Genomic DNA, 17,844 nt, shown 5'->3' on the forward strand with positions numbered 1-17,844 from the left:
TTCCTCATCTCCTTCCTACCCTCTCTCCTTCTCCCTTCCATCTTCATCTCCTCCCTTCTATCTTCCTTCCCTCCTCTTCCTCTCCTCTCCTCCTCTTTCTTTCTTTTTCTATTGTTGTAGGTCCTTTCTTTTCTCCCTCCCTCCCTTCTCTACTTTCTTCCTTCCTCTCTCCTTTCCCTTCCTTCTTCCCTTACCTCTCCCCTACTCTTCTCTTCCTCATCTCCTTCCTACCCTCTCTCCTTCTCCCTTCCATCTTCATCTCCTCCCTTCTATCTTCCTTCCCTCCTCTTCCTCTCCTCTCCTCCTCTTTCTTTCTTTTTCTATTGTTGTAGGTCCTTTCTTTTCTCCCTCCCTCCCTTCTCTACTTCCTTCCTGCCTTGCTCTCTCCTTCTCCCTTCTTTCTTCCCTTACCTCTCCCCTACTCTTCTCTTCCTCATCTCCTTCCTACCCTCTCTCCTTCCCCCTTCCATCTTCCCCTCCTCCCTTCTATCTTCCTTCCCTCCTGTTCCTCTCCTTCCCTTCTCTCTTCCTTTCTTTTTCTACTGTTGTAGCTGTCTCTTCCAGTTCTTACTTTTTATTTTCCTGGGGTGATATTTAAACCCAAAAATAGTTAAATATCGTTTCTTTTTCCCTTTCCTTCTCAAATCTAGCCAGGATATTTATGTTTGAAACTGCCTGCCCACACCTACCCACCCACCCAAGGAGAGGTGGGGAGCCTCCCACACCCAGCAACAAGCAGGGCTGTGTCAAAGAAATCACTTAGGCGTTTGGGTTTTTTCTAAAGAGCTTTATTATTTGTTAATAACAAAAATAAACATTCCATCTTTCCTTACGCAGTGTGTCATCTGGGTACAAACATTTCTGTGCAACTTCGTTCCTTTTTTGCTACATCTGTCACATTCATATTAACATTATTTCCCTAAGTTTAGTATTATAATATATTGAGCATTTAAACGTTATAAGACTCTCCATTTTTCTTCTTAATATCTTCTAGTAATAATATCATATCAACGTTAAACATCATTATTCTCATCATACACATATTAACAGTTTTCATCTTATTTATATCTCTAAGTGTATTGTCAACTTATTTTTTAGCTTTCTTCATTTCCAAACTCCTTTTTTCTCCCTCCAACCATTGGTAAAACACTTCCCATATCATACAATAACCAGTTTGCTCTTTCCCCTTAATTGCTAATGTTAATCTGTTCATTTCTGCACAGTTTTATCTTACCTTATCACCTTGTCATCAATAGGAATCTCTACACTTTTCCAATGTTGTGTAAATACAATTCTAGCTGCGGTTAATACATGAATGATTAAATATGCATTCTCTTTATTATAAATTTCAGGTAGAATTCCTAGCAGAAATGTTTCTGGCTTCAGCTCAATATGTTGTTGAGCTGAAGGGGGTGTTTGGTTTTTTTAATTGGCTGCGTTTTATCTTTCCCCAAAGCTGAAGGAGGTAGTGCTGAAGAGTGGTAAGATACTCCGGGCAGATGTCTGCGTGATCGGCATAGGTAAGTAGCTGGAGTATTGGGGGGAGGGCTTTGGGGGGGGTCTGAAGAAGATCAAAATGCACCAGGACTGCCCAATCGAAGCTCACTCTCTCTACATGTGTCACATGCTGTGCTGCCCCACTCACTCACACACACATCTAAGTGTGGTTTATAGAGAGTTTTATTGATGCTCCCCAGCAGTTCCCTTCACCCAACCTCAGAACTGCCCCAAATCAATCCAGCCACAAGCAGGGCAGGATTAGTCCACCAGACAATGGCCGGTGGTTCATAAAACAGTAGAAAGTTGCTCCAACCAACCAAGTCTACCAAACAAACTTGAATCCACCAGGGAAAACTGAAAGGACATCTACGAGAGCTCACGGTAAGAGAAGTTCAGAGTCTCCAAGGCACAAAGTCGAGCAGGACATATGAGGAATAAACACACATAGCCATAAACACAACATGTTATTCCCAGCAATGCCTTCCTCTTCCTGCCATGATAAATAGCTTTCCAGTGCAGCCCATCAAGACAGCCAGGGCCTCCTCCTGAGAAATCTGGAAGATCTCCATTGCTCTTGTTTTTTCTCTGCCCTGCGTGCTCTCGAATCTACCGGAGAAGGCAGCTCCTGCTCCTCCTCTTCACTGATCATCCACACCTGCAAGCTGTCTCCATCCGAAGCATCCTGTACATTTCTTTTGGCAGGCTGTTCAGAGTCATTAATTAACCCACTTTCTGACATGCCAGGAATGAGCTCATCCCCCCTTGAGCCGACCTCCAAGGAAGAATCGGAGGAATCATCCAAGAGAGACATCACACATGCTTTGATCAGTTGCTCTTGGCCATCTTGAGCTTTTGGATAACCCCCTGGGGATGTCCCTGAGTGCCCCCTGTGTCTTGAGGACTCTTCCTTGACCTTCCCACAAGGACAGCCCTTACTTTAATTATACAGCTCTTTCGGTCCATCAGGGGGCAGCATTTAGCTGACACTTGCTGAGTTTGAAAAAAAAACCACTGTAGATTTTGGGATGGGGGACCACCTGGAGATTCTAGAACAATGATTAAGCTGGAAAGGGGGCCCTGGCAAAATACGTCTCTATGGTGACCAAAAAAAATGTCCCTGAAGTAAGTTACAGAGCTCAGTGAGGAGAGTCAGTAGAGAGATGATAGTTGACATCGGCTCATTCACAAAAATGCAACTGAATGGAGCTGAGCGTTTACTGACCGGATGCCCTTCCTGTCACCAATGTGGAGTTTTGTTCAGCAGATATAGTCTCACTGGGCCCAGAGAGAAATATCTGCCTCTACCTAGGATCAAACTCACAGCCTCCTGATTGTGAGACGACAGTTTCCACCTCTAGGCTGCCGCACCACTCAGAGAAATCCTTGCATAGGATAATTATTTCATACGACAGAAACTGGGATCTTCTGAAGCCATGAGAAAGTGTGAGAAGGAAGTGATGACATAATGGGGGGGAGCCCCAAAAGTGTTTGACTTTGACAGTAAGGAATTAACAGCATCAGGGACACTAAAATATAGCATATATTTAAATAATAGTTTATTTAAACTATTTATTTAAAATAAGCTACATTTTAGTTTATTTAAAGCATTTTAATTCACTTTTCCACCAAAAAGCCAGAATGTTTTATAGGCCACCAAAGAGCAACCATCACCTAAAGTTTTTTACAAGCTAAAAAACTGTAATATGGAAGGAAAATAGGAGGGGGAAGTGGAGGGAGGTGGGGGGGGGGACTTACAACAAAGCACCAATTGGTAATTGGGACTTAAACTTGTATTATCTCCAGTTTATATGGATGATCTGTCGTTCTATGATTTATAAAGCAGATGGAGTTGTCAAGAGTAATTAGCATTTGATAATGGTCTTTTCTGTGGTTGAAATAAATGGGGCTGGGGGTCAAGAGTCCCTCCCACTGCTAATGCCCTTCTTCTCTTTGGTGCAGGAGCCTCTCCAGCCACTGGCTTTTTGAAGCAGAGCGGCGTCCATCTGGACTCCAAAGGTTACATTGTGGTGAACAAGGTACCCTAGAAGCAGCCAAACAGGCCGGCCAGGGAGGAGGGGGCAGTGGCAGTGGTGGGGGAGGGGGCTGTTGGCCAAGCACTGGACTATTCATCCATCCATCCATTCAATTCATTCATTCATTCAGCCATCCAATTCAACCATCTATCCATCCATTCAATTCATCCATCCATCCAGTTCCTCCATCCAGCTATCCATTCAATGCATCTATCTATCCATCTATCCATCCATCCATCCATCCATCCATCCATCCATCCATTCAATTCATCCACCCATGCATCCAATTCATTCATTCAATCCATCCAATTCATCCATATATCCATCCATCCATTCAATTCATCACCGGGAGAAGAGCCTGCTTGTCTCTAGAGTTTGTGGGAGCTTCATCACTGGAGGCATTCAAGAAGAGATTGGTCAGTCACCTGTCTGAAATGGTAGAGGGTCTCCTGCTTGAGGGGGGGAGGGTTGGACTAGAAGACCTCCAAGGTCCCTTCCAGCTCTATTCTGACTAATGTCACATCTAGCCCTTGTTTCAACGTTCTAAATACCATGCATGAAATCAATCAGAGACCAAGGCAGAATCATCCTTAAAGTTCCAATTTAATCATACAGGCAAGATAGCACGTCTATGGAATTCCAACTCTGATTTTCTTCCTGGAATTCCACCCAGTTGAAAGTTCATGATCTTATCCCCACACCCACAAATCCATCACATGTTCCAATCATCATCTTCTACGCTGGCATCTACACCCCTCTGCTTCCGGTCAGGTGTCGAGGTGCAGAGACAAAAGATGACCTTGGCTTCTATAAAAGAATGTCAACAATACATTCCACAATCCTACTCCTTTCTATTCCCCCCTCCCAACTACTACACTAATGAAACACATAGGAAATTATAAGAAAGTGTGGCAGGCCAAAGATCCTAAAAGAAACATAACTACAGGCCTGATACCTTGCCTTTCTTGAGGTCTGAATTGGAAACACTCCCTGGCATATCAGGTAAGAGAAAGTGTTGAGTAGGTTCAACCTTCTTTAGCCTTGGTCTTTGGGGTATTGTTGCTGGCTAATGCAGTTGCAGGTTGGATATCAAAAAAACCTTAATATAACCCTAAAGGCATATATTAAAAAGATTTATTAAGAGGGGTCTTCTATTTATGGCAAAGATTTTCTTTCTGGATACACCCCGGGAGATCCTGCCTTGTGAAGAGAGGAGTGGGCCATGGACAGGATTTGCAAAGGGGCTGCTTTCCTCGGGCAAGATTTAAAGCCCTCCCCCATCTCCCCACTTCCACCCCTGGAATGGCCTTGTTATCAGCAAAGGAGGCTTACATATTAATGAGGATTAACAAGTATTAGGCACTTGCTAAGACGAAAGAGAGAAATAATTAACTGATAAGGTTAGAACTGGAGGTTTTTTATCTTGCTATAAAAGTAAATAGGAAGATTAGCTTGTCTGGGCAAGCCTCTTTCCAAGTATTAATTAAAAAATGTGGGTCAATCACAGGGCAGGTATTGAAATATAAATGGATATTTTCCTGTCCCTGGGTCTCTGCTGTGTTTTCCACAACTGCTTAGCTGAATTGCAATTTTTTATATGACTTTAAACAGATCTGCTGCTAATTTCTCCAACTCCTGCAGTTTGCTTGCTAGCAGTGTTTTCTAAGACTTATTTTTTTTTATTTCTAGAACCTCTGGCTTTAGTGATAAAATCTTCCTATTTTATTTGGGGATCTTTTTAACGATTTATCTGTACAGTCACACACCTGTTCTTCACATCTTTCCAGTAGGTCTTTGCCTTATTGTTTTACGGAGTCCCTGTTTGTATAAATGTTTCTCTTAATTTCTATGATTTGCTTATGACCTGTTCTTCCCTGCATTACTCTAAATTTACTCCTTTTCTTCTCTGCATTTAGTTTGGGCACTTTTTCCTTCCTCTTTGTTATTTCTGCTTTCATCTCATGTTTTCAATCTTTGCCTTGTTTTGCTTTTTGCATTTGAGATTTGCTTCATCTTTAAGGATGTCAAGTAAACCTTCTAGTTAGCCGAAAAATGGACACACCAGGCTTAATAACCCAACAATTTATGGAATAGGTCAGATCAGTCAGAAGAGACTTACAGCCCTTGGGTAAGCATGAGAATATTAGAATACAAGGATATCCACTCTTCATGTGAATGTGACTCTCTCAAGAGGAAGAGCAGGCTGGGCTCCCTGTTTCACTGTCTGTATTTGCACGAGGACAAAGGCAGCTGTGCTTCCTTCAGTCAGAGCCAAACCATTTCTTAGTTATTTACTTCCCCCGTGCAGCTGAAAACCAGGAAGTGTCACGGGGCTGTCCGTTAAAAACGATCAGGATGCAACAGGTATAAAAACTAGATGACTCTGGCTGTGGAGAAGTTCCTAAAGACGCTTCCAGGTATTCCTCAGCATCTTTATTTCTAGTCATCACTTGACTATTGTTATATTTTTTAGAGGTTAGACAAATGATAAAAGCTACTGGGAAAGTTAAGAAAATGATTCTGTCTGGTTGCTTTGCCTGTCTTTTGAAATCTATTGATAGTGCATCCACCCTTCCTTCCTTCTTTCCTTCCTTCCTTTCTTTCTTTCTCCCTCCCTCTCTCTTTCCTTCCTTTTGCTCCTTCCTCCTTCCCTTGCTCTTTCCTTCCTTTGCTCCTTCCCTCCCTCCTTCCTTTCTTCCCTGCCTCCCTGCCCCTTTCCTTCCTTTCCTTCTTTTTTTCTTTGTTCCTTCCTTCCCTCCTTCTTTCCTTCCTTGGCCCCTCCCTCCCTCCCTTCCTTCATCCTTCCTTCACTCCCTCATTCCTTCCCCTTTTCTTTCTTTCTTTCCTTCCTTTACTTCTTCCTTCCTTTGTTCCTTCCTCCCTCCCTCCCTCTTCCGTCCTGCAATGGACCATTCCCTGTCCGTCCTCCCCTTGCAAGGTGTTCCCCCAACAGAACTCTTCTCTCCCTTCCAGATGATGCAGACCAACATTCCAGGGGTTTTCGCTGCAGGCGACGCGGTGGCCTTTCCTCTGGCGCTGAGGAACCACAAGAAGACCAACGTTCCCCACTGGCAGATGGCTCACATGCACGGTGAGTGTTGTGGTGGTGGAGAAGTCTCCGTGTCCCCTCTGGGAGTCCTGGGAAATCCTTGGCAAAACGGTGCAGGTAGCTGCAGCCTGTCTTGGCTTAGGGCAGTCAAGATATCGGGGAGGGAGGGAAGAGGGATGAGAACCTCTTCTGTGGTCCCTTCCCAGGCCCAGGACTGTCCTAGGCCTAGTTGGGTGCTCAGCTTCGCCTTTCCCAATCATACTTTCCCTATAAACGCCAAAGGAGACGCCTAGAGAGTCGTTGGAGATCCTCTCGTTCCGAATTTGACCGAGCACAGGCACGAGCCTACTTGAGGACGTACCTTGTGGCATTAAGAGCGGCCAAACGTCAACATTGCGCCGCCCTTATTGCGTCTGCAGATAACCGCCCTGCCGCCTTGTTTCGGGTGACTCGTTCCCTCTTGTTTGAGAGGCCGCGGGAAGCCCCTTTACAGGGTAGAGCAGAGGAGTTTGGGAAATATCTACATGACAAAGTCGCTCAAATCCGGATGGGATGGACCCCCTTCAGTGGTTCAGTAGAGACGCCCGGGGCGAGTCTTGAGGGTCCGCTTTGGGAGGAGTTTGATTCGGTTGCCATCGAGGATTTGGACAGGTTGCGTGGACGTCTGCGACCCACCACATGTTTATTGGACCCGTGTCCCTCCTGGCTTGTACTGGCATCCTGGGAGGTTACACGTGACTGGCTCCTGGTCCTAGTGAACACTTCGTTGGGTGAGGGGTCTCTACCAGCCGCCTTGAAAGAGGCGGTGGTGAGACCCCTGCTCAAGAAGTCTTCCCTGGACCCGACGGACCTAGTCAATTATCGTCCAGTCTCCAACCTTCCTTTTTTAGCGAAGGTTGTAGAGAGTGTGGTGGCACAGCAGTTCCCACGCCACCTGGAGGAAAATGATTATCTAGACCCGCGCCAGTCCGGCTTCCGACCCGGGCACAGCACGGAGACGGCCTTGGTCGCATTGGTGGATGATCTCTGGCGGGCCAGAGATAGGGGTTGTTCCTCTATCCTGGTCCTATTAGACCTCTCGGCGGCTTTCGATACCATCGACCATGGTATCCTGTTGCACCGGCTGGAGGGGCTGGGAGTCAGGGGCACCGTGTTACGGTGGTTTGGCTCCTACCTCACTGACCGGACGCAACGTGTGTTGGCAGGGGAGCAGAGATCGACCCGGAGGCCTCTCACATGTGGAGTGCCACAGGGTTCGGTACTCTCGCCTCTCCTGTTCAACACATACATGAAACCGCTGGGCGAGATCATCCGTGGTTTTGGGGTGGGATACCATCTGTATGCTGATGACACTCAGCTATACATCTCCACCCCAAACCACCCCAATGAGGCCATCGAAGTGATGTCCCGGTGTTTGGAGGCCGTACGGATCTGGATGGATGGCAACCGACTGAAACTCAACCCTTCCAAGACGGAGTGGCTGTGGCTTCCGGCGCCCCGGTTCAACCAGGTGTTTCCATCCCTGGCCATTGGGGGCGTGCAACTAGCCCCTATGGAACAGGTGCGCAATTTGGGCGTCCTCCTGGATGCCCGGCTGTCCATGGATGACCATGTAACAGCCGTGGCAAGGGGGGCGTTCCATCAGGTTCGCCTGATGCGCCAATTGCGCCCCTTATTGGACCGGGATGCCCTACGCACAGTCACCCATGCGCTGGTGACGTCTCGCCTGGACTACTGCAATGCTCTCTACATGGGGCTTCCTTTGAGATGCACTCGGAGACTACAGTTGGTCCAGAACGCGGCCGCGCGGGTGATCATGGGGAGGACTAGATTCTCCCCTGTAACACCTCTCCTGCGTGAGCTGCACTGGCTTCCTGTGGTCTTCCGAGTGCGTTTCAAGGTCTTGATTATGATCTTTAAAGCGCTCCATGGCACAGGGCCTAGTTACATGCAGGATCGCATCCTGCCCCACACATCCCTACGACCAATCCGCTCTCACAGAGAGGGACTTCTCCGGGTGCCGACCGCCAAACAGTGTCGGGGGGCGACACCCAGGAGCAGAGCCTTCTCTGTGATGGGCCCAGCCCTGTGGAATGACCTCCCCCGGGACATTAGGATGACTTCCGATCTCCGCTCCTTCCGTGTACAACTGAAAACCCACCTCTTCCAACTATCTGGCCTGGCTCAACCGTAATTTCCTCGTACTCCTCCTGACTGTCTGTTTTTAATCATTTTGAATTGGATTGTACATGGGGTATTGTAATTAGGGTATTTTAATGGTTTTTAACTGTCTATGTATTGTATTTGTTAACCTCCTCCGAACATGTGTGTCTTTGTACTTATGTATGTCGTGGATTTATGTAAATGTTATATGTTTTTTACTCCATTGTACGCCGCCCCGAGTCCTTTTCGGAAAGGGAGCGGCTAATAAATTTAAATTATTATTATTATTATTATTATAAATAAACCTCCCTCTGTTCTGGTTTTAAAGCTTGCTTCGCTCCACCTTGTTCAAGACAGATGCATCACACACACACACACACACACACACACACACACAAAGTCACACCCACCCACCTCCAACCACAACAGGGCAGGGTGGACCGTAAAAAAAAGAGAAGGCCGTCACTGTAACCACCCGTCCAACTTTTCCTGATCTTGCATCTTCCTTGATGCCCCTTAGGATTGAGTCTCCTTTGTTTGTAGCTGCTGGCTCAGGTTTCACTTCGGGATCCACCAGGATACCCAGAAACTTTTCACATGTGCTGCCGTCCTTTAAAGTTCCCCCCATCCTACTAGGTACCCGTCTTTAGATTTTTCCCTACTGGAGTCTCAGACTTTGCATTTGGGAAGAAGTGTAGAGCTGGTCTTGGCAATGAGGAAGGTAGGAGTGAGCTGTTAAGAGAGGATTTTCAGTAGTCTTGACAAACAGGAAAGCAGGAGAAAGACCCTCCAAATGGCTACGGTTTTGTGTACGAGACAGGGAGAAAGCTGGACAGGCTCCCAAGATGCTGTTTCTTTACCCCACAACAATAAAGAGCCCTGCGAGAGTCTCTCTGCAGTGTTCTTGTCTCAGAGGATGGATTTGTTGCGTGCAACAGCCAACGAAGACATGGATTGTTTTTTTTGACCTAGGCAACCTCAAAGGGCTTTCACCAGTTTTTCTCAACTTTAGCAACTTTTAAGATGGGTGGACTTCAACTCCCAGAATTCCCCAGCCAGGTTGGGGAATTCTGGGAGTTGAAGGCCACCCATCTTAAAGTTACCAGAGTTGAGAAACAATGGCTTTCACCAGGGGTCGGCAACAGGGGTGGGTTCCTGCCAGTTCTAAGCTCTTCTATAGAAGAGGTTCCACAAATCTACTGTGCCGTTGAGAACCGGTTCCAGCTCCTTCCCTCCACCCGTCCGTACATCATCAAGATGAAGAGCGAGAGGAGGAATTCTGGGAGTTGAAGTCCACAAGTCTTAAAACTGTCAAGTTTGAACACCCCTGGATTTTTTTTTCTAAAGGGTCTTGTAACTTGACAGCTTTAAGACTTGCACACTTCAGTGCCAGAGTTTCTGAGCCAACATTTTGGTTGCTAAGCAAGAGCATTGTTAAATGAGTTTCACCACATTTTACAAGTTGGCCACTCCCACCCAGTCACATGGCTGGCAAGCCAATCCCACCCAGTCACATGGCCGGCAAGCCACTCCCACAAAACAGGCCACACCTACAGAAGAGGTTCTAAAAATTTTTGAAACCTACCACTGGTCGGCAACCTTACACACTCAAAGAGCCACAAAGGTCCTAACTGGAAGACCCCCATTCAATTCTGGAGCCGACCGGAAGTCTGGTTCCTACACCATTGAGTCTCCTCCTAGCACGGCCTCCTTTTTTCTGTGCTGCCGGAAGTCTGGTTCCCCCACCATAGAGTCTCCTCTTAGCATAGCGTTCTTTTTTCTCCACCTGTCCTAACTGAAAGCCCTATCAATTGTGGGGCCAAGCAGTGACAGGGAGACACCGGAGAGGGATGAAAGAGCCACGTGTGGCTCCAGGGCCGTGGGCTGCCGACTCCTGCTTACACCATTCAAATAATGAACAAACACAGTTCTGATGTGCTCTAAAGTCCCTAACTCACATGCCTCATATTGACTTCCCTGTTACATTCTCTGTTGCATCCCAGGGCGCATAGCAGCACTCAACATGCTGGCCTACGGGACCGAAATCAGCACCGTCCCTTACCTGTGGACAGCCATGTTTGGCAAGAGCATCCGCTATGCAGGTGAGGGAAGAAAAGTTTAGGACTGGAGTGTGTGTGGAGACCTGCTTTTTGGTTGCCTTTCTGGGTTTTGGGAGGTGGTGGGCTGTTTGATATTCTCAGGTACTTTGTATTTTAACTCTTGTAATGTTCGTTATTGTTTTTATTTCGTTGTTTGCTGCCCAGAGTCACTCATTATTTAGCCACATATATTTGATAAATTAAAAAAAAAAGAATACACTCAGACAGATTGGCAAATCTTAGAAAGCTTGGAAGAAATGCAGAAATCTTGTATCTGTCTACGATTTGTGCTATGAAACTAAGTCCAGATTTGAATGGCTGGAGAAAGTATCTAATTTAGGGTGCCTTAAAATGTCGCCTTCTCCACTCTTGACCAAAAGGGAACTAATTCTGCACCTGGTCAACTCACCTGCACTTTGCAGCAAAAATTCTCTTTGTTTTTGCCACGTCGTAACCCAGCGCTCCATAAAAATGTGGTGAAATACATTTTTAAAATGTCTGTTTGTTTCAAGATGCTCTAAATGTATTTATTAGTGTGTAGTATTAAATTAGTTTCTTATTATATATATTATTATGCTTTTTTAAAGAGACGGCAGATTAAAATAGGAAAAAGAAACTAGTGCTTCCTACCTAGACAGGTTGTTTTTCTTTTCTAGGACACGGAGAAGGATTTGATGATGTGATTATTCGGGGAGACCTAGACGAACTTAAATTTGTAGCCTTTTACACTAAGTAAGTGCCCATGAAAAGCTCTAATTTAAAAGCCACCATGATGAGTGTTGCAAAATTACGCTATACTGTTTGTTTATAATAAGCAAATACAGCTGTTTGTGTATTGCTTGTTGGTGTTGTCAGAAGCTGGCTGAATCTGTGCAATCGATTTTAGCTTCCAAGAATCATAATAGAACTTTTTATTTTATTACTTGGGCCATGAAACTCCAGATTTATAGGGTTTCTCAACTTTGGCAACTTTAAGATGGGTGGATTTCAACTCCCAGAATTCTCCAGACTGCATAGCTGGCTGGGGAATTCTGAGATCGAAGATCATCTCCCGAGAAAGGCGGTACTAAAAAAAAAACATTTTGGAAGAAGCACACCAAGGACCATTCCAGGCTTCCAAAGTTCCAAAGAATTTTGATTGTCTTGAATATTGGGCTGCATCCAGTTCATTGTCCATGTTTAGCGGTGAGAAATGTCAGATTCCAAAAGTCAGTAGAGATTCTCAGTCATCCAAGTCACGGTTGTCCCAAAGGTGCTTTTTCAGGAGGCATAACTGGAGTTTCTTGTTTTTCCTTTTGAAGACGTTTCGCTTCTCATCCAAGGAGCTTCTTCATCTCTCAAGACAGTGGGGAATGGAAGGATTTATATTCCTTTAAATTTCCAGAGGACAAATTGCAGATTACAGGAACCATTTGCACCACTCAGCTGACCCTGAGGACACAGATAAAACCTCCAAGTGGCCTCAAGGACCCTCTAAAAGGATGCAAATGACCAGCTGTCTGCAAGGAATATAAATCCTTCCATTCCCCACCATCCAATCAGAGCTGAAGAAGCTTCTTGGATGAGAAGCAAAACGTCTTCAAAGAAAAAACAAGAAAGCCCAGTTATGCCTCCTGAAAAAGCACCTTTGGGTCAGGTTCCAAAGTTAAATACAGTTTATGCAGTTCCTGGCTTAGCAGTTGTACTTGGTAGACCACAGATTTCAAATAAGCCAACAATGCAAAGCACTTGCTCCTAGAAGGGAGCCTACCTGTTGCTGCCGAACAGCGCCATCTGCAGAAGGGAGTTTGAAAAGCCGTCTTTTTTTGACCATCCCCGAGAGATGCCACCATTGCTAGCTTGTTATTTGAGCCAATGAAGTGGGTCATGCGAATATAATTAGTCGGCATTTGTGCTCCATTCATATCACAGTTCGCTGGGTCAACTCAGCGGACCTGGATGCAAAAGAAGCAAAGCGCCTAGGAAAAGCTCCCTTGGGTTCCACTGGAGCCTCCCGCCTTGTGTGAAATGCACCCTGGGCAGCTGGCAGCGGCTCTTAACTCCCACTTCTGAGCCTTTGATCTTTTCTTCCAGGAGCGACGAAGTGCTGGCCGTGGCCAGCATGAACTACGACCCGCTGGTCTCCAAGGTGGCCGACGTCATGGGTTCTGGCAGGGCCATCCGCAAGCGAGACGTGGAGTAAGTCCTCTTGTGTAGCTGCCGCCTTCCTCCTCCACAGAAAGGTTATCTCTCCGCATATATTCCAGCCCCGCCACTCCCACTCCGCGTGGAGCAAACATGTTGGGACAAAAGCCTTTGTGTGAGCTTCCCGTGTCCCTCCCTCATCTCATCAACTTCTTTGTGGGGTGGAGTGAACAACTGAATGGAGCTTAGTGTTTACTGGCCAGATGCCCTCCCTGTTGCCGATGAGGAGTTTTCTTCAGCAGATATGTTCTCATCGTGCCCAGAGAGAGAAATATCTGCCTCTACCTAGGATTGAATTCACAGCCTCCTGATTGTGAGGCAAGAGCTCCACCTATAGGCCACCGCACCACTCTCCCTGTGGCTTTCCCTGACCCTCTGAAACACAAGCGCATCATTCTTGCGACTTTACACTGGGCTTGCCACTTTTGCCTGGAGGAAAGAGCCTGGAGATTGGAAGGAGGGAGATCTGAAGGGTTCTTTGTTCTAATTCTGAATCAGGAGGGTGCACATGTGGGTGGGTGGGTGGGTGTGGGGGTCTATGACAATTTGCTGTGGCCAACTGACCGCAGGACACCTCTCTGTGGGACAAGAGTTACACAAGCATTACAGAAACGGTGGGACAGAATCATTAAAGCAAGGATGCAAAAGGAGGGACAGAGTGAAATGCGAACGACAACAATGAAAATATTTGTATTCATTTTAAATAATTGAATTGTTAAATTTGATTTAATTATTGAATTTAATTCAATTATTCAATTTAATTATTGAATAATTGAGCCACGGTGACACAGTGGTTAGAGTGCAGTAGTGCAGGACTACTTCTGCTGACTGCCGGCTGCCTGCAACCTGGCAGTTCGATTCTCACCGGCTGAAGGTTGACTCAGCCTTCCCTCCTTCCGAGGTGGGTAAAATGAGGACCCAGATTGTTGGGGGCAAAAGGCTGACTCTGTAAACCGCTTAGAGAGGGCTGTAAAAAGCACTATGAAGCGGTATATAAGTCTAAGGGCTATTGCTATCTATCTTCCTTCCTTCCTTCCTTCCTTCCTTCCTTCCTTGTGGTTAGAATGCAGTATTGCAGGCTAGCTCTGCCCACTGCCAGCAGTTCAATTCTCACCAAGCTCAAGGTTGACTCAGCCTTCGGTCGTTCCGAGGTGGGTAAAATGAGGACCCAGATTGTTGGGGGCAAAAGGCTGACGCTGTCAACCGCTAAGACAGGGCTGCAAAGCACTGTAGAGCGGTATATAAGTCTAAGTGTTATTGCTATTGCTAAATTGTCCCACGGTGAGTTGGTCGTGGTGTGTGGGCTGCAGAAAGTTGCCCCTTTCCGTGTCGGAGGCCAGGGTGGGGGGAGCACCAAGCCAAGAAGGTGCTTGTTCAATCATACCCCATGTGTAAAATTGGGATGGGGCTTTGGTTGCGCAGTCCTGGTGGCCACCCTGACTTATTTGACGGCCCTGGGAGGTGCCTCATTCTAAGTTTGGGCATAAGCTGTTCTAATGAACAGAATTGACGAGAGGCCAAGGAATCCTACTTTTGGGGTCTCAGAACAGGGACAAGGTGAGGTTTGGGGTGATGGAGAGCTGGGTGCTTTTGAATGGTTGGCTTTCCTAGACTGAAGAGTGGAGAGGAAGGAACAGGGAGAGACCAATGGTCTCCGGTTTTGAATCCTTCCCTCTTTTTCTAAAGTGGCTTCTGCACTTTTGTCCTCCCCAACACGGCCACGGCAAATATCTGCATAAGAAACTTGCGCTGATCGTTTGCAACAGAATGTTAGCAGTACATAATTTATATTTCGGCACTGCAGTTCATGGGGGAAGGAGGGAGGGAGGGGGAAGAATGCAAAAAGGGAGCTGGGACTATATGTTGGTGCCGAGAACTCGGAGTGCTCCTCTCCCACCCACCACCCACCCCCTGGTTTAGAAAGTGGTTGGTCCTATCCAGTGTTAGGTTGGAGTGGAATTTAGATTTCTTTTTTCCAGCACCCAGGAAAGTGGCCCTGAACTTCTTCTCCTCTTATTCTGACTTCTTCTCTCTTTCCCTTTTTACTGCTACAACTCAAGGCTCTTCATCCGGTATGTATGTGCCTGTGTATGCTTGCCCTGGGGCCACAGCCCATCTGAGGGCATTGGAGGGGCTGCCTTGGGTTGAGAAGCTTTTCCTGCTTTTTAATTAGAAAAAAAGAGGGAACATGTGGCAGAAGAGCTTCATTATTCCATGATCGTTAAAAGAGGCCAGAGGTGCTTTTCTGCAGAGTTCTGGAGCCTACCTGAGTGTCTGTCTGTCTGTCTACCTATCTACCTTTTTGTTCGTTTTATGTATGCATGTATGTATGTATGTATGTAGGTAGGTAGGTAGGTAGGTAGGTAGGTAGGTAGGTAGGTAGGTAGGTAGATAGATAGATAGATAGATAGATAGATAGATAGATAGATAGATAGATAGATAGATAGATAGATAGATAGATAGATAGATAGATAGATATAAAATAAAGCTAACAAAAAGAAACAAATTAATATAGTACAATATAATACACACACACACACAATTCTTTATATTCTTGCAAGCTACCTTGAGTTGCCCTGTGTGAATAGGCGGCAATATAAATGTCCAAATATAAATAATAAAATAAAATAATAAAATAAATAAAATAATAATAAAATAATAAAATAAATAAAATAATAATAAAATAATAAAATAAATAAAATAATAAAATAATAAAAAAATAAAAAAATAAAAATAAAACAATAAAATAAAATAAAAAAATAAAAAATAAAGTAATAAAATAAAATAAAAAAATAAAAAAATAAAATAAAATAAAAAAATAAAAAAATAAAGTAATAAAATAAAATAAAAAAATAAAAAAATAAAAAAAAATAAAAAAAAAATAAAGTAATAAAATAAAATAATAAAATAAAATAAAATATAAGGCTTTGGCCGAACTACTGGCTGGTCCACCCCTGGCCAGGCCCTTCGGTCAGCATTGCCCGTTTTCTGCTGGGCTTCAGGGAGTCTGCCATAACCCATTTTGTCTTTTCTGCAGAACTGGCGACATGTCCTGGCTGACGGGGAAAGGCTCCTAAGAGCTGGGGATCCTGTGCTCGGTTCCCTTTCGGGGACCTTCCTCCAGGTGTGCTGAGCCCGACCTTCCCCTGCGACTCTTCTCCCGGCTGCCCCCTTGTCTCAAGGATCTCTCCGGAGAGCATCGGAGGTGGACTTGCCCTCGACCTGCTGTGAGACGGTTGTAGCAGCTCCCAGGGAGGAGCTGAAGGAAGGAACCGTGGGACCTCCGGGCTGGAATGCTGTCCGTGGAGCGGGCAGGAGAAGGAAGGGATATACAAACGTGGCGGGCACCTTTTGCCGGCTGGCACAAACTGCTGAGCCTGCCATGGGAGAAGGCTCAGCTCCCTCAGGATGCTGCCTGGCACCACCCTTCTCTTCTCCCGAGTCAAGCCCACGCCCACTTCCCCCGCAGTGCCATGTGCCAAAATGTCTCCTTGCGTCATGTGGAGGGAGGCAGACGACGGGAAGGGTCCTGGGATATCTGGGAAACCAGAATGTGGCCTGAGAATCTTGTTCCTTGTTCCTCTGGGCTGAGCCTCCCTTGATCTACTGGGATAACTGGAATCTGCTCGTTCTTCCCGGGGTCCATCTCCCCCCACCACTCTTTTTTTTTTTTTTTTGGCAATGCACTTTATCGATTTCGGACCAGGTTTCTTCTGCAGGAACGCTGCAGAATTCCAGTCTCGGATTACTGGCTGAGTAGGGAAGGATTGTCTTCTTGGCTATTAATTGAAATTACGTTGGCCTTTTCATTAAATCAAGCTTAATTTTTGTTCTCTTCCTGCCCCCTTTGTTGGAATGCAGCCTCTTAGTCTGGAAAGGCCAAAACCAACCCCAGGCAGAAAATGTTCCCTCTCTTTTTCCCCCCTCCCAGCGTGATTGATTCATAAATCTACATGGGGGGGGGGGGAACTGATTCATCCTGATCACACTCAGACTAATGAAATCGTCACTGGGTTTGATGCGTGAGGCACAGCCCCTTGGGGGCCACTCTCTTTACTTTTTGTGCTACAGTTAATCCTCGACTTACAACCATTCATTTAGCGACTGTTCAAAGCTCCGACGGCCCTGAAAAAAAACCAACTTGCAACAAGTCCTCACACTTACGACCACTGCAACATTCATTGTATTCAAAATTGCACGCTCAGTAACCACCATGTATTTTCGAGGGTTGCAGAGTCCCAGGGTCGTGCGGTCACCATTTGCGACGTTCCCAGCAGACTTCCAACACCCGAAGTCAAGGGGGAAACCAGTTTCACTTAATGACCATGTGATTCACTTAACTGCAGTGACTCACTTAACAACGGTGGCAAAAAAAAGGTCATAGAATTGGGGGCGAATCACGGTAGTAACAGAAATTCTGGTCCCAATTGTGGTTGGAATTTGAGGACTATCTGTACACCCTTTGGGACACCCCCCCACCCCCCCTGTGGCTCCCCATCCCAGGTGCTCAAGTAAGAGGGCAGTTGGGCTGGCCTAACGTGGCCTCTCCTGCGTCATAATCTCCCCACTTTTTAAAAAGGTTCTTAATAAACCAAATATATGCCATGCATCTGTCTTATGTTAGTCTCCAGTGCTTTTCTCTTGGTGGAAGAAACGTGGCGGTCATCCGTGGTCGAAAGGGGCAGGGAATTGGGAAGGGAAGGAGAAGGCCAGCAACACTCACCTGGATCTTCGGCAGGTGCCTGTCTACTCCGTGGAGCTGAATGTTCGCCCAGGACAAAGGCTCAAAACTCAGGAAGAGGAGGGAGGGAGGCGT

At 46.1% G+C, this 17,844-nt stretch overlaps 1 protein-coding gene across 1 annotated transcript in view; it reads left to right on the plus strand.

The window, feature by feature from the left end:
- Window positions 1-17,640, plus strand: part of AIFM3 (AIF family member 3) — a 56,351-nt gene extending 38,711 nt beyond the window's left edge. The window contains exons 14-20 of the mRNA XM_081966907.1: window positions 1,457-1,520; window positions 3,460-3,536; window positions 6,507-6,624; window positions 10,749-10,847; window positions 11,501-11,576; window positions 12,918-13,022; window positions 16,066-17,640. Of these exons, the coding sequence (XP_081823033.1) occupies window positions 1,457-1,520; window positions 3,460-3,536; window positions 6,507-6,624; window positions 10,749-10,847; window positions 11,501-11,576; window positions 12,918-13,022; window positions 16,066-16,105 (579 nt within the window). The 3' untranslated portion in view covers window positions 16,106-17,640. The remainder of the gene's footprint in view (window positions 1-1,456; window positions 1,521-3,459; window positions 3,537-6,506; window positions 6,625-10,748; window positions 10,848-11,500; window positions 11,577-12,917; window positions 13,023-16,065) is intronic.
- The last annotated feature ends 204 nt before the right edge of the window (window positions 17,641-17,844 follow it).

The sequence above is a fragment of the Natrix helvetica genome, assembly GCF_964273705.1.
Source record: "Natrix helvetica genome assembly, chromosome: 14".
Classification (NCBI taxonomy): domain Eukaryota; kingdom Metazoa; phylum Chordata; class Lepidosauria; order Squamata; family Natricidae; genus Natrix; species Natrix helvetica.